This window comes from Streptopelia decaocto (assembly GCF_964273445.1).
Source record: "Streptopelia decaocto genome assembly, chromosome: 9".
Taxonomy (NCBI): Eukaryota; Metazoa; Chordata; class Aves; order Columbiformes; family Columbidae; genus Streptopelia; species Streptopelia decaocto.
The window spans coordinates 19,802,211-19,819,711 of NC_138664.1; the positions used below are offsets into that span (position 1 = coordinate 19,802,211).

General features: G+C 42.1%; 1 protein-coding gene across 2 annotated transcripts in view; it reads left to right on the forward strand.

Annotated features, from left to right (window-relative positions):
* The window catches only part of NPTN (neuroplastin), a 53,273-nt gene that overhangs the window by 10,406 nt on the left and 25,366 nt on the right, over nt 1-17,501 (forward strand). Inside the window, exon 2 of one of the 2 annotated variants that reach the window (XM_082061487.1) lies at nt 12,750-13,097. The exons of the other annotated variant lie outside the window; for it this stretch is intronic. Coding sequence (XP_081917613.1) covers nt 12,750-13,097 — 348 coding nt within the window. The remainder of the gene's footprint in view (nt 1-12,749; nt 13,098-17,501) is intronic. 2 annotated transcript variants of the gene reach the window in all.

Consider the following 17,501-nt stretch of genomic DNA (forward strand, 5'->3'; position numbering starts at 1 on the left):
CCAGGCTTGAGTTCTCTTAATGCTGGGTCTTGCCACTGGCTTGTGTGTTGTACTTTTTTCATATCTCATCAGTTTTATAGTGAAGTCATGTCGAACCCTTGCCTTTCAATCTTCTCTATTTCAGTCCTGTCAAGCTATCTGTTTAAATTTGTTGTATCAGTGATGTGCTGGTACTGCTGCTCAGGTCAAAAAAATCAGAAGAATTTCCAAATGAATGTTTAAAAACTGCTTGGTGAACTGTTAGGGGGCTTCGCTTTCATTCTTGCAGAAGCCTTATACTAGATACAGCTGTTGTTGTTTGGGTTGGGGTTTTTTTTCACTTATGATTAGTATTGGTAGCACAGTGGGGTGGTTTTGTAAAGTTGCCTCTTTATACTGAACAAAGGAACAGGTTTCTATCGGTATTTTATGTCAGCTGCCTTTTATGCTGACTACTGCTTGAAGAGTCCAACTGCTTGGCCCTTTGCTGTGGAGCAGGGGAGCCTAAACAGGAGGGCTGTACATTGTGTTTCAAGCTGTGAGGCTGACTCTCTCAGCTAAAATTGACCCCTTTAACCACAACTGGCATTTGGTGGGGGCTTGTTGACCGCCTGCACTTCATCTGGAGTGGGGGGTGACACAAAGTCAGGAGATGCAAGTGACTCGGTTCCTGATGGCGAGCAGCCTGCGGCTGGAGGAAGGTGATTTCTGTGCGTGGATCAGGATGCACGGTGTGGATGATCACGTTAGGCTTGCGTTAATCTTGACCGATACTGAACTTGAATTTCATCTCATCAATAGCCACATTTGATGCTGTAGAGGAGCTGCCCTCAGCAGTTTATTTTAGTACTCATAATCTAAGCGGTGTCAGTAGGCCATGCGAGATCAACCCCTGGTCCGAGGCAGGATCCGATTTATGGCGTAACCCTGATGCAGCTGTGTGTGCTGGCACAAAGCGCTGGGAAGGCAAAGACTATTTTCCTTGGCACATCCTACATAAAAGCAAGAGTCGGTAGACAGCTTGGTGTGGATGTCAGAGTTTGCAAAACCTTCCTGTGGTCAGAGGCATCGTTGAAACGGGAGAAGCTGAACAACCCTGTAGAAGTGGTTTGGGGAAAAATATGGAAAAACGCAACTTGAAGCAAGCATCTCTCCATTTTCGAATGGGCGTAAATCTGGCAAACAGATTGTGGCGTCCCTGCTACATTTTAATACATTTCGTTCCTGCCTTCATCTTCTCCTGTAACTGGAATATGTTATAATAACTGGCTTTGGGCTGCCGGCTGCGGCTTGTATAGCTTGTCTGACCAGGGAGATCAAGACCTGACCTGCTAGAGATGTGTTACTCTGAATTTAGCAGTTAGCGGGCAGTCATTCTCTCCAGCTACAGGGAGCATAAACCTTTGAAATAAACAAAACATCCCTCCTCTAAACCCATCTCCTGCAGTGGAGCTGGTATTTTATACATTTACATTTTTAAATGTATCTAAAATGTGTTGTACCTTCTGCTAATAGTATTTCTTGTGCATGTAGATGGAGTTTTAAATTTCTTTTCTTCACTGAATGACTTGTTCTCAGCCCTGCCTGAGATTGTGTGACCTCTTCCATAACCCAGCGGTTCTGCAAAGGGCATTTCTTTAAAAAGGTCGGTGTATTCAAATGTCCTGCTTCTTCATCACGGATGAGACACAGCAGCTCGGTACTTCTGCAGAATGCATAAAAGGGGAAGAAAGAGGTTTGCAATTCAGGATGTGCTTCCTTTGTGCTAAAGAGAAATGTAATCAGTCTCCTTTCAAACACACGTTTGTTGGATCAGGAAAGGTCACAGCAAAATTGAGGAGTACTTTAAACCTTTAGCTTTCTAATGGCATAGTCTGAGGATTTTAAATAACTAATCTGAACACAAGATTTTTTTGTTATCCTCGCCAGCATTTTGCAGTGTTCTCAATAGCTGTAGGGTGCAAATCTGGTGGTCTTAAATTTGTTTCAGATCCTTAGCTTGCAGGTTTCAGTTGCTCTGTTACATGTGAACATTAACAAATTCAAATTGCTGTCTACTGACACTCAGCTTTTCGGTGCTGTGAAGCTGAATTCCTTCCTGCTTATTTCCAGGGAGTGGGTTCTTAGTTGTTGACAATTTTTGGCAATGTACAGGAGCTTTTCTGCTCCTGTGTGGTTTTGCTTTGGAGAAATTATTGTACATTCATTAACTACAACAATAATATTTCTGTAGTGACCTAAAAAAAGGAGTTAAACCTAATAAATGCTGGCTTATTTATTTTTCTCTCCCTGCATGGATAATTGTAAGTCGTTTGTCCCTAAGTTGTGCCAGGGAGAAGCATAAATGGAAAGAACAGGAAAATAATGCCTACCTATTCTGAGGATGATGCAAGCTTAATCTTTGGAAAAACCATAGAGAAAGTAGCCTACAAATTCAACATGGAAGAAAATCTCTTGTGATAAATGCTTCTTGATGCATTCAGACCTGACAGCGTGGGCTCTTTTGAACCACCAGGCCTGCAAGAGCAGCGTTTGCTGCACAGTTAGAGAATTCTGAAAAGGCTCAGTGTGGCATCCTGTGCTGTGCCAGCATCAGGCAAGCAACCGGCCCAGCTCCTTCAGGTGAGGAGCTTGAGTGCCTGATTCCAACAGCCACTTGGGGATTTTAGTTTTGGCCTTCAAATTAGAAATAGTTTATAGCTCAAGGTGGCTACTTAGTGAACATGATTACCACTTATATGTCTGCTTTGGATCCCTCATCAGAAGATGAAAACTGCCTGAAGTCACTTGAGTCTTGCATCGGTCCTGCAATGCTGACCCCTTTGGTTTGCAGTCAGCCCAGGGGAACCTTTTCCAGCCATCCATGTAGTATTCCGGAACGTGATTATGACAAGCCTCTCTTGTATTTTAAGCTATTTTGATATTAAGACTGGCTTGCGTTCTGCTGGCGTTGCCCTGAGTTGAGATGCGTATCCTCTGTGAGGAATGACTTGCTGTTTTCCTGGGATCGCTCAAAAGCGGCCTCGTCACCCATGTTTGTTTAATTGGTGTTAGGCAAGTTGTTGCTCTACGCAGACTGCCAAATGAAGTTACCCAGACTTGCCTTTTTCAAAGCACCTGATTGAAATGCCACATGGCTAAATATAATTCTGTTTAGCATGTCGTCTTCTGTGCTGCTTGTGGTATACGTGAGCTGCTCTAAAGACAGCCAGGTTAGTTATTGACTGATATCCTCTAATGGTTTCTTTGAAATATGAAGAAATATGCTTTTTAAGGCACTGAACGAATTGGTGCACTTACTGTTGATCTGGACATCATTAATTATTTGATAGGCAAGTTGACATGTGCGTCTCAGAACTGCTTTGAGCTGGATTTGAAATGTCTCCATTAATTTATTGTTTATTTGGTGAGTGCTGGTCCCAGTAAATGAGGGATTTTCTTATCTTCCTATGGAAGAGAATGACTTAATATCATGTCTGCAGTGATATTTTAAAATGTCTCTTCAACTAAAACAGAGAGAATCACTTTAGTAAACTCATAGGGCAGAAGAGAGGCTTGGAGCTTTCTCGTTAATACTCCTTCGATGCCTCTAAGCAGATGGGCTTAGAAAAAAGGGAATACTTTCATAATGAAGAAGCTATAAATCGAAAATAGAGCTTGCACTCAGTGGAAAATGGGCTATGATAGGAACTGCAGAGCAGACCTTAGGGACAAGCCTGTGTAAAAATAGCATCTTTAACCCCATGTCTGCTTCTCATGGGTCATCTGAATAGTTAGTTTATACATGTAAACCACTACTTTATTTACCAGCACTTCTAAGTCCCTTACAGAAAAATAGAGGAGTTGGTGAGTTAACTAAGTGAGCAAATAAATGTTGATATCAAGGCTTGCTTATAATTTTAAAGTGGAATGTATTTCAACTTTGTTGCATCATTTTTCCAGTAACTAAGTAAAATACCAAGTTTCCCAATTGTTTGTAAAAGACTTAAGTCAGTGTTTCGGTTACTATATACTGGAGAACTAGAAGAACCTGGTTCTTTCCAGCTAAAGAACTAGGAAAAAAGATCTGCGTAACTCCTACCCTGCCAAAGGTGACTGTAACCAGCAGGGTGACATCAATGTGGGGCCAAAATGAGGGAGTAGGTATTAATTTCATCTTCTGACTGTTCTTCCTTTGCTGGGTATTCCAGACTTGAATCTCTTTTCATGTCTTCATCATGGCATCAAACATACAGATATGGGATTGTTGCAAAAGCAGAATTGTAAACGCTCCCACAACACATGAAATCATGTGTGAATGAGAAAGATGCCCAGAGAAGGGTTCTGAACCCAAACAGTTTCTATAATGAGAATATATTTGGGGTGAAAGTAATTTCCTGAAATTGAAGCATGTAGCTGTAAATGCCACAACACAACAGTGTCTTTTTCTATCCAGTAATGTTTCTATGAACTGTCATTTGATGTGTTTTTTCATGTGTGTGTGTGTTTTTCAGTGAAATACGGTTACTGAGATCAGTGTTTGCATAATAAAAGTGACCGTACAATAATAGTTGCGCTCAGAAATCATTGTGGTGTGAAGCTGAGCATTGCTTTTTTATTCTGAGTAAGCTCTGGAATAAAAGCATCTGCACTGAATGTATGTGGGAGAAGATGAATGGGCAGCTTGAAGGCCTCAACCTGATCTAAGGCATTTACATTTGGGGGAGGCAGTTGGACCAGAGGACCTTCAGAAATCCTTTCCAGTCTGAATCCATTTGATTTATAACCCAGAAGCTGATCAGTGTGTCTTCTCCCCATCCATTTGTGCCAGAGAAGCGTCTCTTGGCTATGTGGGGCATGTTCCCAGGATGGCCTTGCAGCAGGGAAGGCTCTGAAACTTAAGGACTCTGGATTTTCCTTCAGCAAACAAATGAAATTAGTTCGTCCATAAATCTTTTTGCATGTCAAACTAAGCCTGGGTTTCTAATGCACAGAGAAATAAGGAATGTTGGTCTGCATCCAGAAAATGTTAATCCTCATGTCTGTGGACCTGGAGAAAAGTAATCCTCAGGTTTCCCTCTCTGTGAAATGAATCTAACGCTACATCATGAGCTCATGCATTTTACATGATGCTCTCTGGGTAGCGTTTTCCTCTGTAGCAAGTCATAACCTACCTTCAGCTATATAAAGCTGCAAGATGAGATTGCAGGAATTAATTTCATGTATCGCTCTAGTTCTCATTATGCTTATAGACGGTATAGGCTCATCTGGGTATCTGATACGCACATCGAGGTACTGGTCTTAAAGCTGCTTCTGTAGTCGGCTAAATAGGGCAAAACAAACTCAAAATTAATGCCTTTTTTTTAGTTTATGGAACTGGTGCAGTGCACTTCTAGCCAGAGGTTGATGCAGTATAGAATGTGTAGGAATGCTGTGGCAGCTGGTGAGTCACCTGCAGCAACGAGGACACTGTAAAACTGTGAAACATCTCTTATCAGTGAAGTGATTAAACCCAGACTCATTTCTTGCCATTGGTATGATTAAAACCCATGCTTTCTAGTGATAAAAGAATGGAAAACCATCAGACCTACTAAATAATAGGCAAAACCAGGCAGGATGCTTTAGTGCTTCCATGGAATTGAGATATTTTCAGGCTTCTCCAGCTGGCTGTCACTTTTTTGGTAGATTTGACTCATTTCAAATACTTTGGTTTAGTAAAGGTGAGTATTGGAAAGAAACTAGACATTAATTAGGCAGCCTTTTGCCCATCCTAAATGAAGCAAAAATGCAATACATTGTCAAAGTGATGGTGGGCTTTCTTCTGCCCTCAAAAAATGATCACCTAATTAACACCCTTCAGTGAAGAAGCAAAAGGTATTAATTAGACAGAGTACCGGTTTGAGTAGCAGACACCTGGTGCTTGATTTTGGAAGCCTGGGTGGTGGGTGCAGAAGGCAAATGGAGAGGGGCGAGGAGGAGGGCAGTTTCTTATGGTAATTTTCTTTGATATTCTGATGCAAGTTGTCACTGAGACTGTTGCTATGTAATAAAGGTGAAAGTAAGCTGTGCCTTCATATTTTAATGAAGTATTTTACAGCTAGCACTTAGCTTTGTGCCCCCTTCTCTGAAACCACAACCTACCTGATTGTTTTGTGATGTTCCGACCAGGTTTTGTAACCCTGAGTCCTGCTGTCACCACCAGACTTAATTTGGAACAAGGTGATTGTCTCTGAGACAGCACAAATGCAGCATTTCAGGAGCACGCATAACATAACTGATTATGTTATATTATATTCTTCCCTTTTGAACTCTTATAATGGCAGTTTATTTGTAATTCCACTACAAAAAGGTGAAGCCATTTATCTAGTCACTCTGAAGCATGTGCTAGTGGTGGTAAAGCTTTGCTTTGTTTTACCTATGCAGAGCCTGGGGTAGCTGGAAGAATTAATGTATATATTACAAAATCAGACTGTGTAATTCACAATAGCAGTTAGGAAAAAGGTGTAAAAACAGCTTAATGAGGAGACCTAACTGAAATCTTCAACCCTGATCCCTGTTTCGATGGTGCACCTTTGGTACCAAGAGTGATGGCATTTGCCGGAGTAACACATAGGTATCTCACCTGGAGTATTTTGAATAACACTGGTCCATAGAACATATAAAACTTCACTTCAGGAAAGATATTTGGCTTTTTGCTATTCCATTTAGGAAAGGCTCTTCTGAAGGCACATGTTTACGAAAATAAGTTGCTTTAATGAGGAAATTTCAAGTGGGTTTTCCAAGAGAAAGGGAAACAACAAAGGGCTGGTTTAGCTCTGCTTTATTCAGTCTATAAATAAATGGAGTTGCAGGCAAAGCTCTCAACCAAGGCACAGAAATACAGTCTCCAGAACTGTGCTCAAGGCCTGGGAGCGGTGGAGAAGCAGTGAAATGCAGACATATGGTGGGTTAATAGGACAAATAGGAAACATCAGCCTATTGCTGTTTACATGATGGATTTCACTGCCAATGTAGACAATCTGTAAGGCATTCAGTCCCTAAGGAGTCTACACTCTATCTGTGTATTGTGGGTTCATACTGAAAATTTGGGTTATTTTTGCAGTAGCTTTGCAAACTCTCTTTTTTGAGCTTCGAACCATGTTTTCTTTCTTTATGTAAGTGGAACTCACCACAATCTAGAGATAGGATCAGGATAGGAGCATTATCTTCCTTGACAGAGACACGCGCTGCTTTGCCCTGACAGTAAAATTGCTTTTTACAGCTAGAATGGAAAATGACCTTGGAAATATATTGCATTTCCTTCATTTGGGTCACCTTTGTATGTTGTGCCCGTGTCCTGCTTTGAACTTCTCTCATCAGCCCCTTGTGCTCTTGGGCTTTGTATTTTCCCATTTCCCGATCTTTGCGGATTCCATTTTCAAGACTGTTTCCTCTTGCTATTTGGTGTTGATGGGCTCGTGCTTGTTTTCAGCTTTAATCTTCACACTTGATGTATGTAAAACATAAAGAAATTTGTTCTATGTTGTTAGGGCTTCTTTCTGCTGGGACCGGTTTAACGTTTTTTTCCCTCAGCTAGCGCTTATCTACATTTTCTTAAGGCAAAACCTAGCTTTATTTTTTAAACCCCTTTCTTTAAACCAGGTTTTGACCTGGGAAGATCAGTATTTTCCCTGCTTTGCTTCTCCAGTGCACGTGGCATTGACTCTTTTGCATCTCGTGTTACTTTCAGTAACAAAAGGATGCTTAAATCAATAGTGCAATCATTTCTGCAGCTCAAGGATGATTTTTGCCAGGTACTGCTTTCTGTATATTCCTAGGCTGGTAGATCACTGCTAGCATACTTTATAAGAATCGATTTCTCTATCAAGATCCTATTTTGTATGTTCATTCTAGCAGGTGAAGTTGGGAAGCTCTGGTCATTGCGATACTGGTTTTAAGCTGTTCAGGAACTACCTTTTGTGTCGCTTTTTCATTTGGGCTCCAGCCACCGTAGAATCCAAACCCTACAGGCTTCCACAGCTAGTCAAATTACAGTGAAATATTTCCATAAATATCTAGTTGTATGCTCTATTTAATCCTAAAGTTACATGATGGTGTCAGCAAGAGGATAAGCCCCGTTCCCTCTCCCTCCTGCACCTCTTCCAGAGATACTCGCTTCCTGACTATGTTCTGGCTTCTATCGATGAGGAAAATAGCCACAAGTTGGAAAGGGTGTTGCTGCCGGCTGAGGTCGGAAGGGGTATTGCTAGTATGTGAAACTGTGATTCATTTATATGCCAAGCTGGAATGTAGCTTGGCTTGACCCCGCTTGAATTTCAGCCGACAGGTAGCTCATAAATATTGACGGAAGAAAAATTAATCTGCAAAAGGTGTCTTTCATTGATGAAGCCTCGCTAATGAAAGTGGGTCGCTCAGGAGTGGTAAAGCTAAGCTTTTTACGCTCATTTAAACTCTCCATCTTTAGGCTTCTTGTCCACTCTCCTCTTCTGAACTCTGGATTTGTTTAATATGGAGCTTTTCCAGCTTTCTGGCTCAGGGAGTCTGCTGTACATGTTTCTTACTGCATATGGAAATTTTTGGCTGCCCTTTTGAATAGCTCTTAGTTTCTCTCCCACTCCCAGTTGAAGTGCACCTGTCTCTCAGAGTGCATTTTTATTTTTAACCTGCATTTAGCAGTTCTTCACTACAGCACAAATTTTAACACAGAGATTTTGCAAATGTGAAGAGCCCTGCTGTGCACTGGATTTCATTCATCTTTGGCAGAGTTTTATGTAGCGACTATTTTGTTTCTCTAATTTTAGAGCATTAGTCCATTGCTTTCCTCCCCTTTATCCTCACGATTGGCGGTTGAGATCAAATCTTCAGTGAGCAAGCATCGCTTCAGAAGTGATTGAATGTTATTGCCACTTGTTCTTCATGCTTTCAGGCAGCCATCAATTATCAAAAAAGAAATTACTGGAAATATAATAGTGTACTTGAATAGCTACACCTTCTGGAGCGTCATACTTGCTTTTTCTTGTGTTCTGGTCCATCGCGAAAATTTGTAAAGTCCTTGTGAGGGATATTTAACAGTAGATTTTTTTCCCCTTGTTCTTTTATGCATGACAGCAACTAGTCTTAAAAAAGGCACAAACCAGCATTTTTATTTTAATGGAGAAAACTCACTGTGTAACAGAGTAACTTATTGATGCCTATAATGAAATAAATACAGCTACCAATAATATAAAAATAGAATAAATTATAATAAAGTAAGATTTTCTTGAAAGCACTTGCAGGTGCCTCTTCCTATTGTACTGGCTGTTAAGGATTCACTTAAAGTTTGGGCTGTTTTGCTGCTTGGCAGGGATCTATACGATCTGAAGATATGATCCATGCATTATTGCCTCCTTCCTCCAGCCTCCCGAGAGTCCTGATCTTTGTGAGCTTTTGCATGCTGACTGTGGTTCTCTGCTATTCTCTGTGGAGCTCACACTTGCAAGCTGAAGCTGAATATCATTCTTGCAACCAGTGCTTCCTACAGTTTACATTTTTGGAATAAGACAGCTAGAAATTGCAAAGAAGGGCAGGTTTTCAGTTTTAAATGGCTAGAACATAACCACTTGAACAAAAATCTTGACCTCTTCTTGCCTTGATCTGTTTGTATTTTGGGGTGTATTTGTTCTTTTGATGCTCCTGTCTGTAGAATCGTGCAGAATGTGGTAAGAACAAAGCAGAGAGGACGGTGCTTGGAGAAGACCAAGTAAGGAAACTGTTGGGCTCCGAAAGCCTCTTATATAAGCAATGAAATCTGTATAATGTCATTTTCTGTTTGGTTTTGAACAATTATGGAAGTGGCTGACAATTGCCAAAAAGCTGGAGTGCTTCAACTTCCAGACTCCTGTTGTGTTACAGGGAGCATTCTCTGGAATATTTAGCCTTTCTTTCTCTTTTCTTTTTATTTCTCTTTTAACATGTCTGTTTGATACTGGCAGATTTCAGCCCTTTTTGTAGCTTCTGGCTGGATATCTTAATTGGAAATGGCCCTCTGGCAGATGCACAGTAGCTGGAAGCATCACCCCAGCTTACTGATGCTGTTTGATGTCTTGCCTTTGCTGTTTCTGAACGACTGAAAATGCAAAACATTAACCCCAGACTCTTGTGTAGGGTTTTTAATAGCATTGCCAGTCCTTTGTAATGCAAAGTTTTTATTAATTTGCATGTGGAGGCTTTTCTACCACCCTCATTCCCACTCATCCTCCCAGGATTTTATTCTAGGCTGGAATACCTTTTTAAAGAGTGTGTTTTATCTCTTGGTGGGGTGTGGAGGGCCATCAAATCCAGTTTGCTCTTTTCTTTGCCATCTTTATGGAGTTATCGGTGCTGATGACGTGGTTACTGAGATGATGATAGCGTTGAAATTTATCATAACCTGAGACATTGTTTTACAAGAGGATTTGAAACTGATGGAAGCGTAGGGTTTAAAACTTAAACGCAGAGAATATTTACTATACAGACACTTGGATGCAGTTGTCCAGTTTAATATTTTAAAATTCTTTTTAGGCTTTATGCAGAATTGCAACACTTTTAACAGCTTAGCAAATCCAGAATCAGATTCAAAACCAAAAGCTTTTGACAGCTTGTTTTATTCAAATTATTGGTACTCCTTTTAATAAGAGGATTTACAGTCCTCTTTCATGCCTACTGTGTAGCTCCGGTGGCAGTGCAGCTCACGCTCGTTTTAAAATGTACAATTACAGCCCTTCAAGGCCAGGTAAGAAGCCTTTCTTGCAGAAGTGGTTGCTTAGTAGCCGGTACAGCTGGAGAAATAGGATTGAATTGCGGCTTTGGGGTTTTGGGGTCACTTGGCCTTTGACTGCAGGGATGGATTTCAGTTCATCATCTTTGTGCGTCTGTGTTTAGTGGAAACTGGGAACTTGTAGAAGGGGAATCGCTTTCTGAGCAATCTTCCCCGAGCTACCATCATCTTTTTGGCTGTGAGTGGCATTTCAATATTACAGTAGGAAAAAAGAGAGAGAGAACCGCTAGGGTTTGGAAAGAAGCTCGCCCACGCCATATGCTGCTTCTTTAGTCTTTTGCGTCTAGCAAACCACGTTGAGATAAATGCCGATCTCGCTGTTTGATGGGAATACAAAGCCTTCGTCGTTCAGCATCCCTTGACATGTGGACAGTCCAGCAGTGTGAAAACAGCGCGATCCTTGTTAACCTCAAGAAACAACCACGGCGGTGGGCTGAGTGGGGTTTGGAGCTGCTACTAATTAGGGCACTTCTCGTGTAATAGCTTTTTTCCCCCCTCTCCCGCAGCAATGTGTTATTTGCGATGGTACTTTCATAGAGCTCGCCTTCTTTGGTGCTGGAGCACAAGGCTGGAGAATCCTTGTCAAATGAGTTTAATTGAGACAATTTGTGGGGTTAATATTCTACTGCACAGTAGCTCTTCAGACAGGACTGTGCTGGCGAGGAACAGTTTCTGTTTCTGCTCTGGAGACTCCTGATCTTGTTTTCTTGCCCAGGTGAATTTTTAGAGATACATCTCTAGTGCAAATTACCCTTGTGATTGTCTGTCAGTGTACAACTGTTTGTGTCACTATTTCTAGAGTGCGGTCAAATGATGGGAGGGAAGAATACTATTCAATGAGTCTGCATCAGAATTTTTTCCAAAGCTTTAAGGCCACCTTTTCCCTTTTCTAAAGAATTGTCTTTCAATCCTCTTCCTGAAAATAAGCCGTGACTTTAAAGGCGGGGGATGAAACAGTTTTATCAGCTGTGTGGCATTCTGTTTGCTGATGGGAAGTCCCGCTGCCCAGGGAACACAGCAATATGAGGGGTTTTGCTGCATAATCTGTCTGGCCAGCTGCATTCTAATCTTTTAGTTTTAGGAGGGGCCGGGCAGGGAAGGAGGCTGGCTTTAAGGCAACCCTGCTTTCAATAGAAACTTTTGAAAATAGGATTGAAGCACAACTTAGCATGTCTGCGCTCTTAACACAGCTCTGAAGCTGGTAAGTATTGAAGGATTTCATGCCATAATAAGGAGATTTTGGCCTGATCTCAAATGTCAGCACTGCATCACATTTCAGAAGGTGAAAATCGTGCAGTCTGTTGAAGCACCTTAGTCCATTTCCTCACTAATGAAATGATCTTTTGGCCTGTGTGTGTATATACCACTGCAATTCGCTTTACCGTACAGGGTTGTGAGACTCCTGGAGCTGTGGCGATCCGGCTACTTCAGGAAAGTAGGTCACTTGTGTCTTGGGGAATTCCCCGCCTTGGAAATCCAAAATAGATGGAAGGAAAGGTCAAAGCAGAGTTCAGAACTGCGAGCTGCGTAGGGCAGCAGGTTGGGGTTTTACCCCTCCCTCCCCTGTAGATCAGTTGAATAAAGCAAGAAAACTCTTCAGAGAACACGCACCTGGCCACGAACACTTAACACATACCAGTTACAAGGTCCATGCAACTGAAAAAGGCTTGAAAAGTCAGTCTGCTCTATGGCTTGGAGGTACCTCCTGGCATTGCAGCCTTTGGCTTTGCCAGTACGGCTGCCAGGGATGGAATCCCCGGAGCGGCAAGGAGAATAGCGCTTTGTGCCGTGCATACTGTCAAGTGGGAGTATACTGCTCTCAAACTATCAACCTCCAGCTGCCAGTGCTCCTCGTTGTGCTTTTTCTATAAAAGTTGTGTTATTGTAGATGCTAATGTCTTCTCTCTTTGTTTTCTGCACCTCATTGCTTTGTTCTTTAAAAGATCTTTTGTTTTCTGCCGCTCTGTCACTGCGTTTCTGCTGCCCCTCCCTCTAGCTGGGTTTGTCAAGTCGCCCATGTCAGAAACTAAGCTCACGGGGGACGCCTTTGAACTGTACTGTGATGTGGTTGGGAACCCCACTCCAGAGATCCAGTGGTGGTATGCTGAAGTCAACCGGGCTGAGTCTTTCAAACAGCTGTGGGACGGCGCTCGGAAGCGCCGGGTCACCATTAACACTGCCTACGGGGCGAATGGGGTGAGTGTGCTGAGAATAACCCGCCTTACCTTGGAAGACTCTGGGACTTACGAGTGCAGGGCCAGCAACGATCCCAGGAGGAATGACTTGAGGCAAAATCCCTCCATAACGTGGATTCGAGCCCAGGCTACTATAAGCGTCCTTCAGAGTGAGTCCGGCACCCCGTAGTAGTGGTACTGTAGTATCTAGAGGCAGTCTAGTGACCCTCACCCCCCGTTACCCCCGTCAAACCCTCTGCTACCTTGTGCTGTTGTTTGGATCCCCCGGCTGCTCCTCTGCCTGTAGTGCTGACGTTGTCTGCCATCTGTGTCTCTCCTCCTTAGGATCAAAAAGGACTTGTGAAAATCTATAGATCCATTTATAGCTTCTGTGTGGAGAAAAAAAAAAAAAAAAAAGGCAGCCCGGTGTTGAATTTGTGTTTCTTCCCCTACCCCTTTTAGTTTTGTAGTAGGTTCCCAACCACTCTAATGCTGCCTTTTCCGTGAGTGCCTTTATATTTGATTTTTGTGTTCTTCCCAGGTCTAACCGTTTTATTTTTATTTCTTCTGTTCTCCTGGAATTTCTCTGAATGCCTTCTCACGCGGTTTTGGCTGCATCTGTGCTTCTGTTCAGATCCTTCCCTTTCAGTTACACGTGCCCGTGAATGTTTAGATTTTTCCATGAAGTCGTCGTGTTTCTTTTCCTTTCCGAACAGCAGCATGTTCCTCATGAGTTCTCTGATGCAGTAGCACTGAACCGATGCAGCTATTCTTAATCCAGCCTATGAAGGGAGGGTGAAATATCTTCCCCCAGCGTTGAACTAATAACTTTAGCTAAATGACTTTCATCTGAGAATGCAACTTTTGGCAGCAGAAAAGCTTTCAAAAGCGGCGAGTATGGTTGGCACAGAATTGCTTTTTAAAGCAGTCCCAGCCCAGTTTGGGAATTTATATTGTCAGAGCCAGCAGAGAAGAACCACGTTTCATTTTCCGTAAGATGCACAAGTCTTGCAGTTGCTGATGAGAAGAAGCAAATGTCTAATGAGTTATAGGTAGAGCGGATTAAATCTGCAATGTGAGCCTGCTGCGTGGAGGTACAGGACAACTTGCTTTCTCGGTGAGTTCTCAGTGTCCTAAGGCAGCAAAGAGTAAGGCATAGGTGTTATCTTGCTATTGTGCTCTGTGCATAAATAGATCATTTGTGTACCACTTTGAGTTTTGTCTGAGTACAAAAATGCCAAACTCTGTAATTGTGTGTCAGTTGTGATTTTGGATACCTAAAAGAAAAACACACCAAATTTTCCCTAAAGCACAGTGCTGCAGTCGGCCCTGCTGGATCAGAGACATTCTTCCCTCTGGAAAATGGAAACAACATTGATATATGTGGAAAAATAGTGCGCCCAATGATGAATTGACTTGAAATATAAGTGGCATTGGGTTGGTCAACTCGAACCTGCTCAGCTTCCAGTCCTGACGCCCGATCCCTCCTTTGTGCTTTGAGGTACCAAAGGACTCCGATGGGTAAATCACTTGCATGACCTCCAAGAGCAAAAGCCATGTCATTTTAGGAAATGATACCACCTTGAGAAAAAAGCTAAAAAATTTGATTTCTCCTGGTTAATCCCCCCCCTGCCACTGTTTAGCCCTTTAGTTTTTCTAGTGTGTGGCAAGTCTGTGGTGGTCCTGTGCTCCTCGCTTTGTGTTTAGTCAGTTTTAGTAACCTGCTGAGGGAGAAAATCCTTTTTCATATGACAAGTCACCGTTTGGGAATGAATTACTGTGAAGATGTCTCCGTATGGAAAATGGGTTTTTCCTCTCTCAGGCACTTGATACTAATAACTAACCTGCTCCAGGGATTGAAGTTTAACCTTCCGTCTTCCTCCCCAGTTAACGTCATCTTGTTGCATCTGATTTATTCTACTAATTCTGGAGTGTGTATCATGACTTCATTGCTAAGTGCCTTGTGCCCAGGTTAATTCTTCTGTGTTTTATTCATTGCGGGGGGAATATTGGACAGGATACTTTAATATTCTGTAATACTGTGTATGTTCAGAGATTTGACCAGCTACTGCTAGACATCAAATTCCTGCATAGCTATGCTGGAAACGGAAATAAGTGGGGGAAGTAGGTTGCTAAGCCACCCTTGGAAGATGGAGATTATCGTATCTGAAGCTGCCCAGAATGTCTCATCTGCTGTGCTATGTGCACGAACACAATTTGTCTTTGAAATGGTGATTTTTCTGACTACACAGCGTTGGAGTTTCCAGCTGGTGGTGGCTGTTTCGCTGCTGCCTTGACTCGACATCAGCATCAGTGTCCTTTGAATCAACAGCTTGTCTCAAGTACCAAAACTTTGAATTGCGAAGAGGTCAAGTGTGACTTGATTCGCAAGTTAGCATGCAATAACCAGTGTCTAGCTTCTATCTCATTCCTAGTTTGGATAAAGAACTTCAATTATGATTTTTTTTTAATTTTAAAACCTCATCCTACATAAAATAGGCAGTTTAAGTGATGTGTAAAACAAGACTCCTCAGCATCCTGCTCTTTTAAGTGGACATCCTTTGGATGTTGCCATCCCAGTAGCATTCCATTTGCAGTTTGGCATCTAGAATTAAATCAGGTTAGGATTGCCCAATTGCTTTTTTTAAAAAATAAAGTAACGTAAATGCAGGTAAAAGATGTAAATGAGACTGCAGTTGCTTCCACCTAAAACACAAAAAGTTGGCAAGTCAGACACAAAAGGCTCCAGCAAACTGCAGCAAAGCGAGCTTGAGACAGCTATAAATGTTTTTTGGATATCACAGCTTAGTGGGGATGTAGGTAAGAATAGGTGTGAATTAGCAGAAGTAGTTACTGGAGCTCCAGGCATGTTTGGTTTTTAATTTGTATGTTCTGTTTCATGGATGCTGAAGAGCTGACCCAACATGGTCCATTATCAACAGAATACAAAAGCCAGGAGGTTACCACTGTCAGACCCCTTCTGCATTCAATCTTTAACTTCTGCGGGGACTAGATATATTTTGGTGATCTATTTTTCCCCGTTGCTAGCATTTGTGTAATTCTTTCTGCTGGCAGCAGGTACACTCTCCGTTTCCAGGATCGCTGCAGGATGCGTCTCAGCACAGACATCAGCATCTCTTAGAACAGCGCTCGCCAGATGTGCTGCAGTCTCGCTCACAGCAGCCCGAAGCCCATCCCGCCAGCATCCTCCTTCTGAAAAGAAAACGCTGCGTTTATTTCACAGGCTACACACTTGAAGCCACATCTTTCATCATCAAAGAAAAACGCTTAAAACAAAACCCAGTGTGATCAGTGGCAAAAGTTGATTTCTCTAGATAAATGTTTCTGTTACCGAATTACTGTTTCAAACACACGGCTAAATATATTTCCAGAGCTCTGTTAGTATTTTTCTGAGCATGCACACAAGCTTTTTGTGGAGGATGGAGAAGCATACAGGGCAATCCAATAATGGTACAGCTATAATAAAACAATTTGATGCCCCATAGGACCCAAACAGGTCAAAAAAACTCCCAGCATGGGAACAATGAGGCAGAAGCACAGTTGAAAATGTGTGATAATAGCGAAGTGTCAAAAAACCTCACTAGAGTATCTGCCAGTTTTTCTGCAGATAAATGCTAGTCCTAGTTTTAAATAGGATACTGCAGCCAGCCTGCTGAAGAAAGGGGGAAACGACATACAGGACTCAAATGGTTTTGTTAGCTTATTAGTAGGTTGTTTTTTTTCTCTCTGGGCAATACTCTTAAGTATTGTACCGTTGGATAGATGAATGTTTTATGTGTTGAAAAATGCAGTGTTTCTGACAGTCCGGGTATTTTCCACTTCTCCTTATTCTGTTTCATAATTTGTGTTCCAAGTGCTTTGCAGATGAATATTAAAAAAAAAACCCAGCATGGGTATGACTAAATTTCTATTTCAAAGATGTTACCACAAGGCGTAACAAAATTGACAGGATTAAAAATCCTTTGCTGACTTGCAAAAATCGCAAAGACGTTGCTTATTGACCAGCTTCCTCGGGCTCCTGCCCTTCGCTGCCGAGCAGATGGTGCAGGAGGCAGCCCTGGAGTTCAGCGGTGGCTGAAATGAGCAGCTGGCACCAGCGACCGCTTTGGAATTCTGTTCACCTTTTAAAGTCAGGAAATACATCGAAGACTGAGGACGCAGCAGCATTTACATGGCAGACACTGCTATGGGAATGGCCTTTAGTTCAAGCTGAAACTATAGCCAATACTAAATCTAGGTATTTTTGGAAGACTAAAGGCAAGAATTCTTAAATTTCCTTTAAGCTCTGTCATCCTGTGTTCTTTTTCAGAATAGTTGAAACCAGATGTGAGCCCTGGGACCTTCAATAGAAAGGTCTTTTTTCCAAGCTTCTGAAAAAACTTGTCTCCCCCTATTCTAAAAATTCATCAGCCTTATATGTTAGAGAGTAATAGCCAGTCTTAAAATAACCCCCATGATTATCAAATGTAAGGACAGTGCCCTCAGAATAATCTTAGAATAATCTTTCCCCTAAAAACCTGTGAATTTGATGTTCCCAGGTAAGATGGTAAAGT